This window comes from Etheostoma spectabile, chromosome 16, assembly GCF_008692095.1.
Source record: "Etheostoma spectabile isolate EspeVRDwgs_2016 chromosome 16, UIUC_Espe_1.0, whole genome shotgun sequence".
Taxonomy (NCBI): Eukaryota; Metazoa; Chordata; class Actinopteri; order Perciformes; family Percidae; genus Etheostoma; species Etheostoma spectabile.
The window spans coordinates 27,726,573-27,748,053 of record NC_045748.1 but is presented as its reverse complement, the minus strand read 5'-3'; the positions used below and the strand labels follow the sequence as shown (position 1 = coordinate 27,748,053).

At 39.4% G+C, this 21,481-nt stretch overlaps 2 protein-coding genes across 3 annotated transcripts; both read left to right on the top strand.

The window, feature by feature from the left end:
- The first annotated feature begins 3,511 nt into the window (after positions 1 to 3,511).
- Positions 3,512 to 11,804, top strand: LOC116704627 (ubiquitin-conjugating enzyme E2 D4). 2 transcript variants are annotated; one of them, XM_032540248.1, is made up of 7 exons: positions 3,513 to 3,731; positions 5,435 to 5,498; positions 6,714 to 6,745; positions 7,346 to 7,423; positions 8,155 to 8,260; positions 10,452 to 10,545; positions 10,664 to 11,804. In XM_032540248.1, the coding sequence occupies exons 1-7, from the start codon at positions 3,708 to 3,710 to the stop codon at positions 10,707 to 10,709; spliced, it is 444 nt and encodes a 147-aa protein (XP_032396139.1). In that variant the 5' UTR covers positions 3,513 to 3,707; the 3' UTR covers positions 10,710 to 11,804. The 2 variants fall into 2 exon arrangements, with proteins under 2 accessions (XP_032396140.1, XP_032396139.1); XM_032540249.1 differs by lacking the exons at positions 10,452 to 10,545; positions 10,664 to 11,804 and adding an exon at positions 10,316 to 10,391 and having other exon boundaries at positions 3,512 to 3,731.
- Positions 11,805 to 13,367: 1,563 nt separating this feature from the next.
- Positions 13,368 to 20,478, top strand: LOC116704616 (transcription factor A, mitochondrial). Its single transcript, XM_032540227.1, has 8 exons — positions 13,368 to 13,674; positions 14,396 to 14,538; positions 14,718 to 14,788; positions 14,975 to 15,124; positions 15,402 to 15,497; positions 18,771 to 18,827; positions 18,955 to 19,267; positions 19,303 to 20,478. Exons 1-7 carry the CDS (start codon positions 13,589 to 13,591, stop codon positions 19,234 to 19,236), a joined length of 885 nt encoding a protein of 294 aa, XP_032396118.1. The 5' UTR covers positions 13,368 to 13,588; the 3' UTR covers positions 19,237 to 19,267; positions 19,303 to 20,478.
- The last annotated feature ends 1,003 nt before the right edge of the window (positions 20,479 to 21,481 follow it).

The following is a 21,481-nucleotide window of genomic DNA, read 5'->3' as shown; positions in this document are numbered from 1 at the left end:
TCGCCGCTGGAAATTCAACCGGATTCCACTCTTTTCGGCCAGATGCCTGTTACCTTCCACTTTATTTTTGATGAAATTTTAAACTCCAGTGGAATTATGATGACTATTTACTGCTCCTAAGATCTCTGCAGGGTAAATCCAGACAGCTAGCTAGACAATCTGTCCAATGTGAGTTTTCTGTTGCACAACTACAACAACTTTTGAACGTACACATGTTCCACCAAAACAATATCCCTCCACCCTAAGACTATTTTTCAGCGGCACCGTGGCTCTATCCGGAGCTTAGCGCCGCCCAGATCTCCCACACCAAAGGCATATGTCATATCCACTGCGCCATCACCACCCCACGTATTTATTATTGTATTAATAAAAATACCTTATTTTAAACCATGTCTCTGGCCCCTCAGTAAACAAGTCTGTGTGCTTTTTTAATTTTAAATTGTGTTAGTGGTAGCTGCTACCCATTTTGTCATACGTATTTCCTGTGCTGTAATTTCCTATAGGTTGTGTTTTTGGTGTTCGATCTCAGAGCTCTATCAAAGGTACTTCTCCTCACCCTGCCACACACACAGTAGCATGGCTGTCTTACAAACATGAGGTTGCATGTTCAATCCCACTCGTGGGCATCATTAGTCTCCTTTACAGCATTCTAATAGCCTGTGTTGGTTTAAACCCCGGAATCGCTGCTTGCCGTTATGTGTATTATTAATTTAACATATGTTGTGGCATAGATATTCAACAGTAAGTTTATGAGATTCCTTTCTTATATCAGCAAGAGTATCAGGACAATATTTTAGTCAGTCTCAGCATCTTATCCGATAACTAATGCCTAAAAATATTATTTCCAACACAGCTGTCAAAAGGTCAGAGATAGATCTCTGTGCTTGTGATTGACAATTGTGAATGTAAATCTACTACAAATTAGGATATACTAGCTGTCTGTCTACGTAATGAAATACATGTACGTTATCTAAGCACCTGAAATCTTCAACACTCGCACCCGCATACACAAAACACACACACCTCCCCTGAGAAATGCAGTCATGTAATTTCCCCTACCGTAATTTTCGATGGGTCCATAATTGCACTGACAATTAAATGTATCTGTTTAAAAGTTCATGCTATCACTCGTATTGGCCTAAAATTCCATAAACACAAGTACTGAGATCAGTAAACAGATTGTAGCTCTGTTTACAGTGAAATTAAGTGCTGTCCAGTCGGTTCTCTTGCTCATAACATAATGATAGTGTTTATGCGGTAGGCCTACATCTGCCTTATGTAATGATATAATATACTATTATATTAGTTGAATGGCCCAGACCTCAACGTGCTATATTCTTTCTATTCATGTCTAACAGGGTACTGGAGACTAAAACACACACACACAAACACACACACCAACAGGATTGTTGACATAGATAATTGATTATCAATAGAACCAAACCACTAATGATTTTAAGGCAACATTTGCTCTTTTAGGTTTATGCAGGCAATATGAATCCATTTTTGGTATAATGGTGTTACGGGACAGCATGAAGAAGGACCCAGACGCGGAGTAGCAGGCAAAGGGAACTAATGTTTAATAAGTGCCACAGTTCAACAAAACACAGGAGCAACGGAAGGAGTCCAAAAAACAATCCAAACGAGGGCTCATGGAACAGGCAAATCCAAAGGGAAAAAACAGGTCACCAGGGAAAACTCACAGGGGTGGTTGGAGCTCCGACAGGTAGCCAAGGACGACAGGGAAACAAGTAGGCTGGAAGACACACAGGGCGACAGCGGACAAGCAAACAAACGGAATGCAAACAAGACTGGAATGATCCAACAAGAGACAAAGGAACACTGGGGTTAAATACAGGAGGTAATGAGGTAACGGGGAACAGGTGAGACATCAGGTGGATCACATTAGGGCGGGCTGGACAATCAGACAAACAAAGTGAAGCTAGACAAGACAAGGCAAGACAAGACAGGAAGCTGACTACCAAAATAAAGCGGAAAGTAGAACAAACAGGCAACAGGGGAGCAAGACAGGGCCAGTAACACAGGACCACAGAGAAAACAGACAAAAAACACAAGGAGGCCAAAGGAAGGGAAACATACACCCAAACAAAAACCCCAAACCACAACATAATGGGGCTCTTCATTCATTGTATTTTTCACTTTAAATTACTTTAAAGCCACACACATGTGATTTTGAGACAATGTTTTTATCTCATAGGTTGGGGTCTTTAGTTACACTGGGAAAACATTTGTTGAAAAAGACATGATATATATATATATATATATATATATATATAATATGTGACCTTTAATTGATATATGGATTTATAATGATTTGATACAGGGTACTTTAAGTTGACATTTGATGTTACTGTATCATTGGAGCTAAATGAATGCAGTTTTGCCCATTTGTTATGGACTTGCCTTTTGGGCTTTTCCTTCTCATTATCCAATGTAATCTGTAGCCCAACAGATATCATATTTTCATTTCATTTATTGGAGAATTTATGCATTGTTATATTTGTGTGCAGTTCGATTTGTATCAAAAGCTACATAAACATTTTTATTAAGCAAATAACATTCATGTGACACAACTGTACAAAAGGAAAGTTGTAGCCTATGTAATGACATTTATACAAAATACAGAAGTGTATGTGTGTAGTGTGGGATATATTATATTATGTAAAAATACTAATATATCTATGACACATGCAATGATCATGTCCTGCAACTGCTGGATTAGGGTACTGGCACCTTTTGTGGTCCAATTCAGGCACTGGCAGATCAATCAGGATGGTGAAAATGGGGCTAAAGTAACATACTTGTGTTATGTGATCACATTATGATTACATTGTTGAATTCATTGAAATAAAGCAGTAATCAATTATTTGTCTCAAACATCTCCTAACCATGTCATGTGATCGTAGTACAGAAGAGGATTAGGGTCACATGTGAACATGTTATTCAAGTTCTGAGTTTAAATACTAAATACTGAGTTTTTCTTTCCTGAATTATGACTTCATTCCCCTAATTTTGACTTTAAACTCAGAAACATTTTTTTCACATGTGGTCCTAATCCTCTTTCGTAGTTGTGCTACGTCAGTACACAACAACAATATGTAAAAACAACAACAAATATCACTGGGACCACTGCAAATTTACATTTAATATCCAGCAAGTTGTGTTACAGACACCACAGCTGACCGTCCCTGTAACAATTTGGCCTAAGTTAAGCACGTTTTCAAGTTTAGTGGAATTAAGAACTAAAATGCACTACCATATGGTCCAGCCATAGGTTTTAACCTAGTCTTTTTAAATTTGTGATAGCCCCTATTACATGTGCGACACGTTATATAATAAAAAATATGCAACCAAAATATACTAAAACCTTCAATGGGCTTCAAACTAACCAGAAACTGTGCTATATGATAATTAATATCAATGCAAGACTTATGGTGTAATTCCCACGGATGCATTCTGTTGTACACCAAATTTCAATGTTCAGAACTACGTTTCCCATGATCCACTTTGGAGGACCGACCGTAAACAGGAGAAAGCGGAAACAAAAGAGGTTTTATAAAAACACAAACATCCCCGGGTGTCGAAGTACTCAGGGAATAAACTACAGCCATTTGGTTCGCCAACAATCATATTGAAATTTAAATAAAGCGCGAGTCGACGAGAGTTGAGGAGCAAACTGCATCTACATGGCACTGAAAAGAATACAGAAGGTAAATTTGACTGGCTAGCTATGGTTTCCAGCTAATGGTAGCTAGCTAACTGGCCCAGTAGATGCGAACGTAAGAGTTAATTTCTATAAAAAAAAAAGGTTTAATAACAATGATAATTAACGCTACCCCCGCATTAGAGCAACTTCTGACTAACTTCGTAACATGTTTGGAAATTATTTGTTTGTTGACACCTCCCAGAACAGATACAGCAGCCAGTGACAACTTCAAAGTTTCGTGCTAGCTTGCTAACAATTTAGCTAACAACTACTCTGGCTACTTTCATGTTAATGTGTCAATATTTTCGAAGCTGTCACTGTTGTGTGTTCTCTAATGTTATCTAACTTGTCTAAGTAACCGGACAACAGCCCTGTTGTACTTGGACTTTACCTTTTGATGGTAGACAAGTTATGCAGTGACAAGGATAGTGCTTCTCAACACAAAATGCCATTTATTTCTTACTGTTTCTCCGTGTTATTGGTAACACAGCCTTGGTAGACTATTAGACGTAGATATAGGGTCAGCGTAACATCTCTAAAACTACCACAAGTCCTCATGAAGGCCATAACTTTCATTGGAAAATAGGAACTAATATGATGTGGTGAAAAACAAGTTTTTGCTTAATTGTGTGCACTTCATGAAAGCTTTAACATAGGTATAGCTCCTCCTAGGGAATATCTTGAACGCTATTCTCCCTTATGCCACTCCTTGCAACTAGGAAGTAACCTGAGGGGAGGATGGCTGGAGGAAAGTGCAAGCTTTTTGAGACAAGTTATTTGCAATTGAAACCTCAAGAAGGGCTGTCTGCTATCCGGTGATGCAGGCCAAAATCCCTATGTAGCTAATACAGTTTTTTAAGCAACTACATCCAAATCATTGTCCACCCTTCACTCCGCTACTGGGGCTAATGTTGTTTGTTTATAAGTGACATAGCAAACATATAATGAATCTTTATCTTAAAGGTCCCATGGCATGAACATTTCACTTTACGAACATTAATATTTGTTACCCCAGCCTGCCTTTGGTCCCCCAGTGGATAGAAATGGCGATAGGTGTAAACCGAGCACTGGGTATCCTGCTCTGCCTTTGAGAAAATGAAAACTCAGATTGGCCGATCTTGAATCTTGCCCATTATGAGGTCATAAGGAGCAAGGTTACCTCCCCTTTCTCTGCTTAACCCGCCCAGAGAATTTGACCCACCAATGAGAGAGAGAGAGAGACATCATTGCTCTAAAATGAGCAAAGGTCAAGGCCACACCCCCAGCTTCAACCTTGTTGAAAGGAGAGAGAAGGTAGTGGAGAAAAATAAGCAATTCTATTTACATGAAAGTTAACCTTGGAACCAGTTATTTGACAAAAAAAAACAACTTATCTCTGGGTCTGCTTTGTACTCCATCCATTAAGGAATACCTTGAGATGTTGTGGAGAGGGCCAGTCAAACCCATCTGGTACACATGATAAAGTCTTTAGTTTTGTGTTAAAGAGAGAAACCAAATGGATAGATAAAATCAGCGTTAGTCATATAGAAAGGAGTGTCACTTACAGAAACTCAAACATTAATCATCACAAAATCACAATAGTGCCCAAAAGGTTTGATTCAAATGTGATCTCAAGTTTTTACTGAAGTTGAAGTTTAAAAATGTTTTTATTACATTTGATCAGTACCTGTTTAGCTAACATGAGTATTTTTTTGCTGCTTTGAGCAGGAGCTGCATGACCTGCAGAGAGACCCACCAGCACAGTGCTCTGCTGGCCCTGTGGGAGAAGACTGTGAGTACACATGCATATTTCATGTTCTGAGTGCTCCCACTGCCTGTTGGCACTTTTATTGTTAATGCGTGGTAATGCTCAAAATGTATTTCGCAAAAGAAAAAGTTTCTTGCAGACTTTAACACATCAGGGAATCGTAGAAACAGACTTTTTCCTAGAAATAGAAATGACAGCATGGACTTTTTTCAAGATGATAGCATTTCAGTTGTTGGCCAGGCGTAGTTAAGGCAGAAAGAGGGGTTCCAGATTCCAGTCCGGATTCCATAGCTAGCTGCACCACCCCTTAGCTTTGTCAGCAACTAGCCTACTTTGAGTGTAGTGCAAATGTCAGATGTTACAAATACCCATCATTCTAGCCATTGTTGGGAAATTCTGCAATACTTAGTGGCACTGCAGGTACACAAAGAAGTTCTCTGCCTGCAGGTATCATAACTTAGAGTTTTTAGTGCAACATATACAATAGACATTATAGATAATAATAGACTACTGAGCCATTCATATTATGTGTTCTATAGGCTAATTTTGTACTAAACTGAACGTAATAACTTGGACCACAAACAGACTGAACGTACTACTGAGCTGAAGAAAGTTAGCACTGAATGTTGTTGCCCTGGGGGCGGAGATGCGTTGTAGTATTGTTATACACTTACCTCTTACGTACTAAAATATCTGAGCTGTGATGCGTTCATTTACTGAGGTTTGTAGTGAAGTGCATTTCAACAGTGATGCGACCACTACGCGTAGAAACATATGTGAATGAAATACGTATTCAGTGACTGCGAATCTTTGAACAGAACTGAAACAAGTCATTAAAATTAACAACGCGATCAATGATTTCCACTTCAGCGAGAAGAACCCAAAAGCTTGACAGTCCTGCGGTGCCTATTTGCGGTTGCAAAGCTACGATTAGACAGTAAAAATTTGGGTGAGGGGGTTTTCTTAAGTATGAGCCATTCTTTGTGGGGGGAACCCTGCAGTTAGATTGGTTACTTTTTTAAATAATGGAGGCAAAGACCGTAATCGGGGAAGGGAAGGGCTGTGGTTAGTACCCCTCCCTGTGGCTTCACTTGTACTTCACATCGAGAAAGCTGGGTAGTGGTATGAGCTTCTTAAGACGCAGTGCGTTGTAACTGATTGATGCTGGCTGATGAACATTTTGTCTGTAATGTCTACAGCTTACATTTTCCTGTCTCTCTCTCCCTTTATTGCTTTTAGTGTTTCATTGGCAAGCAACCATAATGGGTCCGGTAAGTATCATAGCTTTTAGTCCTCCCATATATACCCCTGTGGTTGTACTACATTATGGTCTCTTAGTAGCTATCGGGACTTGTTGTTTGACATAGGCCTTTAAGACCACAGTGGGGATTTGTTTGGTCCACTTTTGAACTTCCTTTCAATAGTTTTGCAACTCCTTGTATTACTGTGGCTCAATTTTTACCAAATGCCAGATGTCAATATGGGAGTGCCATTCTATTCTAGTTGTGTGTTTATAGTCTAAATAGTTCATCTTGCTGTCTATTACTTCCTGCTGCTGCAAAGCCTTCATTTCCCATGGAGAGTAGCGCTTAAATCAAATTTCAAGTTACTGCTCTTGATTTTGTCAGCAATTTGTGTGATTGGCTTGTAATTACGAACTTCACTTTTTCAATTTGGACACACTCATACAGCTGGTTGGTAACTACAGAGTGGGTAACCAGCTTTGTGACAGCAGTAAACCAAAATCACCAGTGTTGGCTAGAAAAACAAGCTCTTGAAGGTGTCACATGCTTATTGTTAGTCATTTGGCTCCAGCTGAATGCTGTGTAAACGTTTTACTGAAAGCAATGTCTCACATGTCTTTATATCAGGGTGACAGTCCTTACCAAGGAGGAGTTTTCTTTCTCACAATCCACTTCCCCACCGACTACCCATTTAAGCCACCGAAGGTATGAGCTGGTTTGCTTGCTTGCATAATGTGGAATTTATTGTGGTTGTTGTGCAATCAGAAAACCCTCTCCTGTCCCATAAATGATGTAAGGAATAATAGCTGACAATTCCGTGATTGTAATGGATGCCTGTTCTCAAGAACAAGCAGTTGGTGGATTTTCAACAATCCATTACAATCACAATCATGAAACATACACTCTTAGAAGGTATTATTAAGCTTTGTACCATGGCCTCTTGCCAACAACATGCCATATAGTAACAAATAAATAGATCATATTTGTTCATATTTAACTAATTTTGATCTTGCTTTTTTGTTTGAAATATCATACTATATAGTTTCTGAGCCTCTGAATCCCTGCCAACAAGGGGGCTAGGGTTTTAAAAACTACGTCCTGATTCTTAGCAGGTTTAGAGTATGCACACTATTCTCCCACACAGTGCAGAGTTTTATTTTCAGTTTGTGTTCATAATTCTGCACCCAACTACCACAACAGATGACTACCAGAAAAAGAGAAAAACAAATAGTATATTTGCAGTAACCGTATACTTTAATTTTTGCTGTTTGAAATGATTGGATAGTACTGTAAGGTCAGTCCTGTAAGCAGCACTAGAGCCACATTTTGGACTGAACCTTTTGTGCCAAGGCAAACACTGGTACAGTAACTGTGGAAGTGCATCTTCTCTGCTCACACAACCCTGTGTGACTGTTCTTTTTTTTCTTTTTTTACAGGTAGCATTCACAACTAAGATTTATCACCCGAATATAAACAGCAATGGGAGTATCTGTTTAGACATTCTACGGTCACAGTGGTCTCCAGCACTAACAGTGTCTAAAGGTATTTACAGCCTCCTGTTGCTATCACTGTTCCAACTGTAACTGCAATAGCAACTCCACTGTCATTATTTAGATCTTATGTCAGTTTATCATGTTATCTGTATTTTTATTGCACCATTTGTTTGAATACACCCAATATTGGCTGCAAAGTCACCTTATGAAGTGACACTTGACGTGTACTTATAGTACTACAATTTAAAGAGTTTAAATCTGAAATTATGTCAAATTTCATTATACTTTTTTCACCAGCGGTTAACAGTAAGTTAAAGTTCCAATGACATGGTGCTCTTTGAATGCTTTTATTTAGACCTTAGTGGTCCCCTAATACCATATCTGAAGTCTCTTTCTAAAAATTCCGCCTTGGTACAGCCACTAGAGCCAGTCCCACAATGAGCTTTCCGTAGTATGTTCCATTTCTGAGTCTGTAGTTTTTGCACTTTGTTCGTTTGAAAGCATTGATGTTTCTCTCTCTCTCATGGGTGGGCCAAATTCTCTGGGCGGGCAAAGCAGAGAAAGGGGAGGTAACCTTGCCCCTTATGACCTCGTAAGGAGTTTCACGATTCCAGATTAGCCCATCTGTGCTTTCATTTTCTCAAAGGCAGAGCAGGATATCTAGGGCTCAGTTTACACCTATCACCATCTCTAACCACTGGGGGACCATATGCAGGCTGGGGGAACTCATATTAATGTTAAAAAAACCTCATGAAGGGAAATTTTCATGCCATGGGACCTTTTAAGGTTAGTGTTGACAATTTGTGAGGGTGCACTAGTAGCTACGTTGCCGGCTGACAATAGCAGTGAGTTGTGTGTGTGTGTATAAATATATAATATACACATAAACATATACATACACAGTGGGGTTTGAAAGTTTGGGCATACCAGGTACCTTTTTTTAAATAATGTGCATAAAGAAGCAAACAAAAGATGGAAAAAAATCTCCAAAAGGCATCAAATGACAGATTAGACATTTGTATAATATATTTACAAAAAAGTTAGATTTTATTTACATCATTTACACTTTCAAAATAACAGAAAACAAAAAAATGGCATCTGCAAAAGTTTGGGCACCCTGCAGAGTTAATACCTTGTACAAATTTTTATCTGGGGTGCCCAAACTTTTGAACCCCACTGTATGTATCTCTGTATCTCTCTCTCTCTCTCTCTCTCTCTCTCTCTCTCTCTCTATATAGATATAGATATAGATATATATATCTATATATATATAGATATATATATATGAACAATTCTAGAACCATCTCAGATTACATTTTCACTCACTGTGACCACTACTTTGTCATAACAACACATTATGCAAGTTTTCATTCTGGCTGTTCACTTAACGTGAGCAGGTGAGTTCCTATTCTAAACACGTTCAACACGGGATGGAACTTCAAAGCTAACATAACTGATGATCGCAAGTAAACTCAGCCTTTGCTTTTTCTTGGCCAAGGTTTGGTTAGGATAACATTTAAACCTTATATTCACAAGCCTTAACTGAATTAACTTGAGCTGTATTACTTGACTGTATTATTTACGAATAAAATATGTCTTGGTTGATTCACATACTAAATGCTGTTGCATTATGTACAATGCTGGTGCAGGCAGTGGGTCTAATTGCTAGCTAAAGAAAGAAAGAAATCCAGCACATAGATGGCACCTTAGGAGACGGCATCGTGAAACAGGTGATTTAAACGTTACCGCTCGTATTGGTATGGAGCGTTATGCAATCCCACTAACCTGGAAAAGGTTTCAAACTGTAAAGTGAACACAGAGGGTCAATATCTGGGGCCTGATGAAATGTAAATTAAAATTCAGTGTCCATGACACTATTTTCCAAGCTACTGTAGCTGCCCGTATTCTACGGGACCTTTAGGAGCGCGTTTTCAATGGGAAATCAAGGTTCTCTGTTTTTCACTCTGCCTGAGGAGAAAATGGTGTACTCGCTCTCTCTCGATGTCAATTTCCTTGATCAACATGATACTTTTAATAGACTCTTCAATGCACAGATGTCACAATGTTTGCTTCTTGTTTCTCTTGTGGAAATAACAAACAAATGCATACCTTCCCCTCCCACTCCCAGTCAATGCTGACACAGAAGTCATTGCTCCTGGTGACTAAAAGTAGGGATAAATTTATTCTTTATCTACATGTTAACTAATGTGATCTTTTTTTAAAATTCCTTTTCATTCCAGTTTTATTGTCCATATGTTCATTGCTTTGTGATCCAAACCCAGACGACCCCTTAGTTCCAGACATAGCACACATGTACAAGAACGACAAAGACAAGTAAGTACACACGCAGGCTCGGGTGGTGCTTTATTCTCCAGTAATATTAACATCAGGGCCGGACATGTGCGTACCTGCTATCACCAACTTACTTCACTCTCTTCTTTTCGCTCCTCAGATACAACAAATTAGCAAAAGATTGGACCCAAAAGTATGCCATGTGAAGAAATAGAAAGATGAAGAAAAACATGCTGACAACTTTTTGTTTTTTTTTAATGTCACAACACACTGTAAATTATAGTATGGAATGATTAAGTACTCTTAGGTAATTTTCATTCAAACAACTGTTATTAACATGATTATTAATCTGAGACCATGCCATACATTCTTTTGTTTAATATGGAAGCAGAAGGTTTTACTTTGAGCAGAAGGGAAATATTGCCTATTGTCATTTCATAGATACATTGGTATTTCAAAGTTTGGTATGTTTGTTTTTGTATCAATTGAATTTAATTTATGAGTTTATTACAAATTGCTTCAAAGCATTCTTCCTTTTTGAAGTAAAACTAGTGGATTGTAGGTCATAAATCCCAGCGTATGCCATTCAGCAGTAAGCCTTTTTTTTTCTTTTTTCTTTTTTTTTTAAAGGAGCAGAGTAGAATAGCATACATGTTAGACAAACTGCTCCATAACTGGACATACCCAGGTTTAGTCCCTGCTGTGCTCATTAGCAGCCAGCAAGGAGACACAGTGAACCATGGAAATGTGGAAGCGTGAACGCCAAATATGTAAGCCCCTTATTCTGACACATTTTCAGTGGGTGATGGAGTTTTTTTTTTTAAATATATATATATATATATATATACTTCTTTGGCATCTTGTAGCAGACCAAGTGGAATGAAACAATGTACTGTTGCAATTTCCCTGAAAATGGGAGCAATTACAAGTCAAGTCACATAGTACTGTCTTCCTTTTTATTATAATTGTTATTAATTGTATAGGATTAATTTTTTTTTCATTTAGAGTTATCACAATGTAAATCTGTCATTAAAGGTATGTACTGTTCCCCTGAGATTAGCAATGATGTTGGGTTTTTGGTTGGATTTACACAGGCACAAAAATCAGATTTCTAACCATGAAACCTGTACCTAAGGTTTAATGTGTTCTTCTGTTTGACCTCCAGTCTGTCTGTATATCGATCTATGTTATAGAAATGTTAAAAATCCAATTTTCTGTTCCTGTGTAAGCAGTCTCACTGCTTTGAGGCCTGTGTGGCACCTTTTGTACTGAATTAAAGAATGGTACAGTTTTTATCATGACTTTATGGTTTTTATCAGAGTGTTGATTGAAAGAAATGTTGATCTGTGGCGGGCAGTTTGCATTTTGCAATCTTGTTGTGTTGACATGGTCTAATTTAGTGGTCACATTGTTTTGTATTACTATGGCTTGGACAATTGTAATTACTACCTAGTCTATGGTAGTTTTTACATTTTTATATTATGTAAATAAAGAGCACCATGGTTAGCACTGTGGCCTCACAACAAGAAGGTTCTGGGTTTTGAGTCCAGGTTGTTCCAGGGCTCTGTGTGTGGAGTTTCTATGTTCTCATTGTGTTTTGAGCCGGTTTCCCCCACAATCAAAAAACATGTACTAGTTTTTCAAGGCACTGGCATAGATCTGGAGTGGGTCCCCCGGGCACTGTGATTTGCTGCCCACTGCTCCCTTGAGGGATGGGTTAAATGCTGAGAATGAGTTTTGCTACATGTATGTGACAATAAAAGTACCTTTACCATTAGCCAGTATTTGATTTAATGGTAAATGGGAGAAAGCCTCCAGTCAACACAGTGAGTACAGAGATTGTTTATTTGCAATAAAGATAGCCTATTCATGAATTGATGTCCGCAAGTGATTTGTGTGACATTCAATGTCCCCATTTTCTTAGTCAAAAGAATTTCACATTTTGAGGTAGACTAAACTGAGTTGATGAATTATTTATTTTTACATTTGTTTGACAATGGATCTTTATTTTTGTCTAATTCAAGTTTTATTCCTACTTTTGACATACATACACAAGCTGTTACTGCTCATTGAGTAAGTTTTTAAATTACTGTGTTATGAGTGGTTGTGTATTTTAAGCTGCCTTGATAGCTTTTGTTAATTTCATATTTTTTTCACATGAACAGGGCTGGGTTACAGACCACGCAAAGAGGCAACTGCCTAACGACCACTGACACTGGGGCCTCATGGTCCAGTGTGGCGATTGTTTTTTTTAGTTTTATTAATTGCATTAATAACAAACGCACAATAAAGGCTAAACAGATAAATAGGCCTAAACTTAAGGTGGCTCCTTCATTTTTGCTCAGGTTCCTGTAGGTTCATCCAGTTCCTAAAGTGATCTCATACCTGGTTTGAAAAAATAGTATATTCCTCGATTAAGTTAAGTGATAGGCTATATTATGAACATATGAAAAGATACCCTTCCTCACTGTATAAGATATTTTGCAACTGCATAACGACAGAACTGTAGTTTGTAACACCTAACAGTCTAAAGCACAAACCAACCATAGGCCGTTAATATGATTATCAATAATAATATCAATATATATACAGTCTATGAATCCAATAGAAGTTTCTGTCAGCAATGTAGCGACCAGTCAACACATCCACATGACAAAGGCGCCCCTTTTGGCTACAGATTTTATTGGAAACAATACATCCGTGCTACTGTAAGCATGTCTCAATGAGTTGTGCACAAGGAGAATCTCAATGTAGTGCAAGAAAACCTAAAAATAATTTAACCCAGCTATTTTAGTTAAAACTTCCGCTTCTGCATGTTCGTACCGGTTCGAAAAAACCGAACATGACTTATGGGGAAACGGAAGTGGAACTAGGCTGCTTCTGTCTTTGACCTTTACCCACAATCCACCGGGGGAGACTTAAGGCGCCTTTCGCAGTCCATGCATGTCAACAAGGAGGGGGAGAAGAGGCACGGCTTCAATAAGAAAAATCTAATGCGTGAATATAACAACACGCAGGTTTTGTGGGACGATACGTGTGTCTTCCATTTCTCAGTTTAACGGCCACTACGTTAATTTACTCCGAGATGGCTCCGTTCAGCTTAATGACAGCAAGTGCTAGCTGGTTGGCTAAGTCCTTCAGTGTTCTCTCCTGCACAAGCACTCTGGCAAGGTAGCTAACCTAAAGTTACTTTACAGTGTTAGCTAACGTTAGCTGAAGTTAGGGTCTTGTGGTAGATTACTGTTAGCAAGCTAGTTTTAGCTTGCTCTTTTGGCAGTCCGTATAACGTTACTGTTACTTTTTTATCATTAAAATGACTTAAAGGAAATTGTGGTGTGGAACGGTAAGCATTAGTTAGTATTAGGATGTGGTTAATAAGAGTTAACTACTCCATGACCCTCAGTCAACTAGGTTAACGTTATAGCTAAACGTGCTGTGAGGAGCTTTTAGTGAGTTAATATTAGCATATATATGTATGCCCACGTATGGGTACATTAAATTCAAACTAACGCACGTGTCTTAAGGTTAGGGCTAGAAGTGAAAGAATAATTGTATTCTCTAACATGCAGCAGTTTTACGCCTGTTGCAGTTTAATGCATTCTGGCTTCTTGAGGCCACAACATACAGATGGTCCAGTAAGCACTACTTTACTTGAATAAAACCGATATATCCATGCGCCATTACTGAAAGAAGTTCTGCTTTGTTCTGGGGGATATACATGCTGAATTAAGTAGTTGTTTAAAAAAAGAAGATGAAGGTTTTGGGCTACAATTGCAACTACTTTTTGAGATTATAATATGTTTATTTCAATTGAGTATGCACCACCATAAATCAATAAAGTATTATCTTATCATAATATATTTCTGTGTGTGTGTGTACGTGCATACTGTAGGTGCACCAGTGTCCCCCCACCTGCATACATCAACTCAGTAAAATGGCTGTCCTCTCAGGCTACCGGGCCCCCAAAGAGACCTCTAAACGGATACATGAGATATGTTCTGCAGCAGCAGCCAGTCATGACCAGACACAACCCAGGTAAATCTGCAACACTTGATACTTCTACAGAAGGCATAGCAAGTTATTGATTTCATAAACTTGATGCAAGGGCTTGGCAGTAACAACTTGTGGTACAATAAGCGGTGTAAGTAGGTAAGTAAAGGACTCAAATGCTAAATTTCTGTCATCAATGATCATCATATAACTGTTGCTCACAGAAATCAAATCAGTGGATATCATCAGGAAAATCGCCCAGCAGTGGAGAACTTTGAGCCCTGAACAGAAACAGGTATTTCCGTCCTTTACTTGTTATACAATATAAACTGTATGCCTTTTCAAGTTTTTATAGTGCCTTGAGTTTTTAAATTGTAAAATAAGGCAGTGGTTATAAGTGGCAAATCATCTCTGTGATACTTATTAATTGTAAAAAAAAATGTGGAGATTTATCTTCTTTTTTTTTTCGTTACCCTTGTAGCCTTTTCAGGAAGCTTCTCTACGGGCCAGGGAGCAGTTTAAGGTGGACCTCCAGCGTTACCAGGCCCAGCTGACCCCAGCACAGGTCCAGCAACAAGCCCTGGAGAAGAGGCAGAGGAAGGCCAAGAGGAAGGCCATCCGCAAAAAGAGGGTAAGAGAGATAGTAGATAGAGATAGATGATCATTTATGTGCTCTTTGAAACACATCTTAAGACTTGATATTCAAACTTATCTGTCTGCTGACAGTATTTCGTCCTGTGGCACACCGGCTCCTCACAGTTACATTACGTTACACTGCAGGGTGCACACAACCAGAATGACACATGAACTGGAATAGCCCCAATCAGCAATCTGTGTGCCTTATTACATGTGTCGTCATGTTGGTGAACAACACATGTGCCTCCTCTTTGTGCTCGTGTGTGATCCAGGAGTTGACCAACCTGGGGAAGCCCAAGCGTCCTCGCTCGCCGTTCAACATATTCATGTCGGAGCACTTTGAGGAGGCCAGAGGAACCACCACACAGGTCAGTAACCACAGCACCGTGACTTGACATTTAACGTGATTCCATGTTGACATAGGTATGCTGAAACCAGATTAAATAAATTGACGAATAACGCGTCACCACTAAAATATTACTTGCGATGAATTACAGTATTAAATGTGCCAGTTTCTGCATTAAGAGCTCATATTTTCTTCAACAACACTGTCAAATAAACCATGATTACGATAATGTGCAATAACCTTGCACCACTAAAGAATACGTTGCACTAAGGCAGTTTTATCTCGATTTCTCAAGTAACCAAAACCTGTGATTAGCATATGTGACTTTGCGATCAATGCACTTGCGGACGAAATTTTTGAGCCCTATTTGGAACCGATATGCATTTCTAGTGAAAATTGTCATCTCTAAGTCAAACTTAAGATGTTGAAATGTTACAAACTCCAACACAAAACTTTGTTGAAATGCTTTAAGCAATAATTTAAGAAATTGGAAACATTGAAGATAATACCCAGTCAGATAAGGGTGTGGACGGAACATTAAGTCAGACTCAGTGGGGAGTGAAACCAAAGCAGAGGGACAGACACAGAGCTGTAGCCGAACCAAAATAGCACACTTTTTAAATTAGGTAACTTTATCTGTTATCAGGAAAATAAAACGCCCATGCAGAGGGTCTTAAAGCAGACTGCTGTATAGAGGAACATCCTAAGTTGCTTCTGGAAGTGAAACATCACCTATAATAGAATGTATTCTTTCACCCATCTTTTTGACTGTCACTCACCCTTTAGCATAGCCTGGAAATCCAGACCCATATCCAAAAGATTAAGGGTCTGGCTTTGAGTAATGAAATCACCCATCTTGATCACCGATGTGATTGGTGCAGCTCACCTCTGGCCTTTCTATATCAGTACACCGATGTGATTGGTGCCAGCTCGCCTCTGGACCGCCTATATCAATCACGATGTGATTGGGCAGACCGCTTTGGCCTGGCAATATTTACTACTGGTGTACTTGACAGTTATGGTCCCTTCAGAGGGCTTAAAGCAAGTGCTGTATAGGAAATCTAATTGCTTGGAAGTGAAACATCACCTATAGATGTATTGCTTTCACCCATCTGTCTGACTGGCACCCCCTTAGCATACCTGGAAATCCAGCACCTATCCCAAAGATTAAGGGTCTGGCTCTCTGAGTAATGAATCACCCCTGATCGATGTGATTGGTGCAGCTCACCTCTGGCCTCTATATCAGATACACCGATGTGATTGGTGCAGCTCGCCTCTGGCCCGCCATATCAATACACCGATGTGATTGGTGCAGCTCGTCTTTGGCCGGCCATATTCATGTCACTGACCAGAGTTCCTTGGATTGTAAGATCTGAATCTGATCTGATTCTGATATTAGATACACCGATGTGATTGGTGCAGCTCGCCTCTGGCCCGCCTACATCAGATACACCGATGTGATTGGTGCAGCTCGCCTCTGGCCAGGCCAATCAGATACACCGATGTGATTGGTGCAGCTCGCCTCTGGCCCGGCCTATATCAGATACACCGATGTGATTGGTGCAGCTCGCCTCTGGCCCGCCTATATCAGATACACCGATGTGATTGGTGCAGCTCACCTCTGGCCCGCCTATATCAGATACACCGATGTGATTGGTGCAGCTCGCCTCTGGCCCGCCTATATCAGATATACCGATGTGATTGGTGGCGCTCGCCTATATCAGATATAGCGATGTGATTGAAATTTATTTGTCTTCATCTGCTGATTATTTTTCTTTTCTTCCATTTTTACGTAAGATGATTTTTTGGGGGAGTATTTTTATATTTATTGGATAGTTGCTAGATTATAGGGGCACACTGGAAACATTGACTGTACAATTAGCTGACGTAGCATCTGTGACGTCACCCGTTGGTTTGTGGAGTGCCGTTTTGAAGCCTCACATTTGGCAATACAGCGTCCCCATCTTGTTTGTTTTTTGCAACCAGCAATTTTTGACGACATGGGTGTAGCTGGATTTTTTTTATGGTCGCAATGGCGCTGCGCTAAGCTAAAAGCTAAAGAGGGAAAGACACTCACTAACGGTAGGTAGGTAGCTAGCTAGCTAGCTAGCTTGGTTAGCATTACGCTGAGCAAGACGTTTTTAACCCTCATGTTGTCCTCGGGTCAAATTAGACCCTTTTTCAGTTTTTTTGTCACAAAAAATGGGCCTTCGAAATAAGCGCTGGAAAGGTCAACATTGAAAATGTCATAACTTTGGAAAAAACATCAAAAAAAGCACCCACAACATTGAAAAAGTGACAAAAATGTCCACGTAGACACGCCCTTAAAGCATCCTCTGCTCTATCGTCAATTTTAATATAATGGCGTTTTTACCCTTAATGGTATATGCCCCGTCCTGCTCTTTTCCACTGCAGATTAGTACCGCCTCATGTGTGAGGCGAGCTGTGGCTGGTCATCATAGCAGGAAGCTGCCGTGTCGCAACACACACATACACACGCACACACACACACAGAACCTCAAAGGTGGGTTGCTTTTGATTCCCGGAATGCGACTGTTGCCACAGCCAGAAGACACATTTAGTTTCACAAGAAGCTGGAGGCAGCAAAAAAACAAACAAAACACTGGCTAAATTACTTAAACAAGGCGGGGTTGTTCAGGACACCCCCCGTCTGTCACTAGCAATGATGACTCAGTGATTAGTAACGATTCCCTCTGACCAATCAGCAGTCTGCAGCTTTTCACGTCACCTTTTGGTATCGCCTCAGCTCGCTTGGAACCTTGACTGAGGTGGTACTTAAAAAGTACCTAGCAAGTACCAGGGACTTTTTTTGTAATGGAAAACCCCAAAAGTCAAGTTGAGGAGGTGGGAAAACGCCATAAATGGAACCCATCCATCTTCGTCCGCTTATCGGGTATTGGGTCGCGGGGGCAGCAGCTCCAGCAGGGGACCCCAAACTTCCCTTTCCCGAGCCAACAAATGGGACCATAGTTTACAAAATGTACATCAAGCTTGAAAAAAAAAAGACATGAAACTAGCGATTGAAAATGTTTACTGATGTATGAGAAGTACCACGTATAACCAAGTGAGAAGTACGATCATTTTTCCATTGACTATAGAAACAGGCTTCTTTTTGCAACCAGTGGAGTCGCCCCCTGCTGGAGGTTAGACAGAATAGAGGTTAAGGCATGGGCTTCACGTTTTTAATGGATACGTGTGATTATATGCTTGTATCGCAAAATTCCCATGGCTTGTCATAGTCATTGATATAATGTGTCTGCCAACTTTCATTTAGGCAAAGATGAAGTCGCTGATGGAGGACTGGAGGAAACTGTTCAGTCATCAGAAGCAGGTTGGCCAAACAATCATTGCATATTCTCTATTGTTATAGGTATTAGGCTTTCATGCCGCTGCACATGAGAAGAATAAATTCAGTGTTGTGCGCAGTATTCAGATCATCTATTAATTCTACATCTCAGGTCTACACCCAGCTGGCCGAGGACGACAAAATTCGCTATAAGAACGAGATGAAGTCGTGGGAAGACCACATGATGGAGATTGGACGAGAAGACCTGATCCGAGAGCAGACCCTGTCTACCAAGAAAAAACCTGCAGCCAAAACTGTAGCGGCCAAGAAAGTAGTGAAGAAGGTTAAAGCTAAAGCAGTGAAGAAGGCCACTGCCACAGGGAAGTCAAAAACAACTGGGAAGGCAACAAAAAGTAGCTCTGTGAAAACGGTCAGGACTACCAAGAAGACATAAGATGTGATTATCTTCACATTTAGAGTAGAGGGAAGAAAAAGAGGGTTCATGATAACTGAAAACACAAGTTCTGATGACCCAGGGCTGTGCTCTGCTTGTTTTTTCCCCTCAAACTTAAAAGTCACGGTTGTCTTTCTTCTTAGATTCAACAGGGCAAATCTTTTTACAGCATTCAGACAGATCGAGATAATTTCACATTAACCTTATTATCACCTTTGTTCTGTGAAAACTACACCAAATAATACATTTTACAAGGAACAATGTGATCTTATTGTCGCTTTCTACAAACACACACCCTGGCTTTGATTGGTTGGTCGAATCCATCTAAATGATGTAAAGGGGGATTGTTCCGAGCTAAGAAAGTGAGTTAGTTGATGAAATGTAATGTTTTCAGAAGCTTAGACATTTGATTTGTGTTAAAGTGATAATAGGAGGCACAGAGACTGAGGGTAAAAGGTTTCATTGCCCCGAGTGTGACCACAATTTGTTTAAGGGGAAAATAAGGGTTACCGTTGTCCCCAAAATCTAGAATGACAGCCGTCTTATCCTTAACAAAGTGTATGCCACCCCCTGGTGCAGCTTGTTGGCACCACTTCCTCTAAAAACCAGACAGTTTCCTGGTTCCCATGAATGCAACTTGACTGAATTTGTTGATTCATTGCTGTTGTTGACTTAGCAAAACATTGTACAGTCGCAGCCTCAAACTGTGAAATACTGCTTTTTGTCATTTATGGCAAAAGTAACATTATTGACTGACATTTTGTTTTTTTTGTAAACACCAAAAGTTCCAAATTATGCATTGTTCCAGTTGATCTTTATAAGAGATGCTTTTTGTTCTGTTAACTGCTGTAAAAAAAAGAGCTGTTGATAATAAAATAAGCTTTTTCTCCCACAGCACCGTCATCCAAATGGTTATGTTTTGGTGGCATAAAGGACCTTTCCACCCTCAGATGCCAACTGCAAAATACTAGTTTGTTCTGATTTCACCGTATGAATTTAATCATAAGCAGCTCCGTTTATGTGGAAATTCAGCCAATATCTATTAATAATTCTAAAATCCAGATTCTTCATGTTTGTAATGAAAAACCCTGTTAATTACAAAATTAACTTACATTTCAGTATGGACAGTTTTTTTTGCTTGTAGAATTGTATTTAGTGCTACCATTTTCTGACCGCTTTACCGATGGCATGTTTTCTTTGTATTGTGTATTTACTGAATAAAAATGTGCATACACCTTTCTACAAAATGACCTTTTATGGTGCCTAAACATTAGAAAACAAGTATGTTAAAAAGAACACAGTACAAACACAGGGCCCATTCTCTGTACTATGGGAGCCTTAAAGGCGAAACATGCTCATTTTCAGCTTCATAATACTATTTTGAGTTTCTACTAGAACATGTTGACATGCAGAAATGTTCCATAATGTGTGATTGTACCTGTCTGAAACACTCCGTTTCAGCCATGTCTCTTTAAGAGCTGTGGAAATAAATATAACGAGTTAACAAAAATTTGGGCAAAATAGATAAAGAAAAGGGTCTGTTCAATAGCAAGTTCAGTTTCAGAGCCCTTCCAGATGGTTCTCTTGGCAAGAAGTTATGGAACGCCCTCGTAGCTCTCCTGGTCCTTAACACAGTGGCCCGGGTTTGAGGCCGACCCGCGGCCCTCTGCTGCATGTCATTCCCCTTAATGTGAATTTACTTACCACCGGACAATGTCAAGTTTTAACTTTTTCTTACGTTTTTGTCCCTTTTTTCAACACTTGACACTTTTTTTCAATGTTTGTCTCTACACTACGTAACACTAACTTATTAACTATAGTTTTACAGTTATTTTTGGAATTTATGGTCAATAAACCTCATTTATAGTACAATATACCTAATGTTTGTGTTAGAAAAGCAGAAATTAGGAATTATTTAGGCTAAAATTAAAGGAAAGTATGTTGATGGGTAATTACAGACTGGAATACGTCAACTTTTAGTCAATACTATTTCAAAACCACTTCAATGTTTTCAAATTCTATCAAATTGAATAAGACCCCCCAAAATGAATGAAAGTGGAGATTTGTACTTGCCAAATCAAATAATCAATCATGTTATTTTGAGTATTACAATTGGGTAATTAAAAAGAACATTAATAGGGAAAACAGGTCAATTTGACTCAAGGACAGTATGAGGGTTAAATACCACTTGAGCATTAAAAACTTGAAAAAATCCCTTTTAAAGTACATGTCGAACAGATCATGC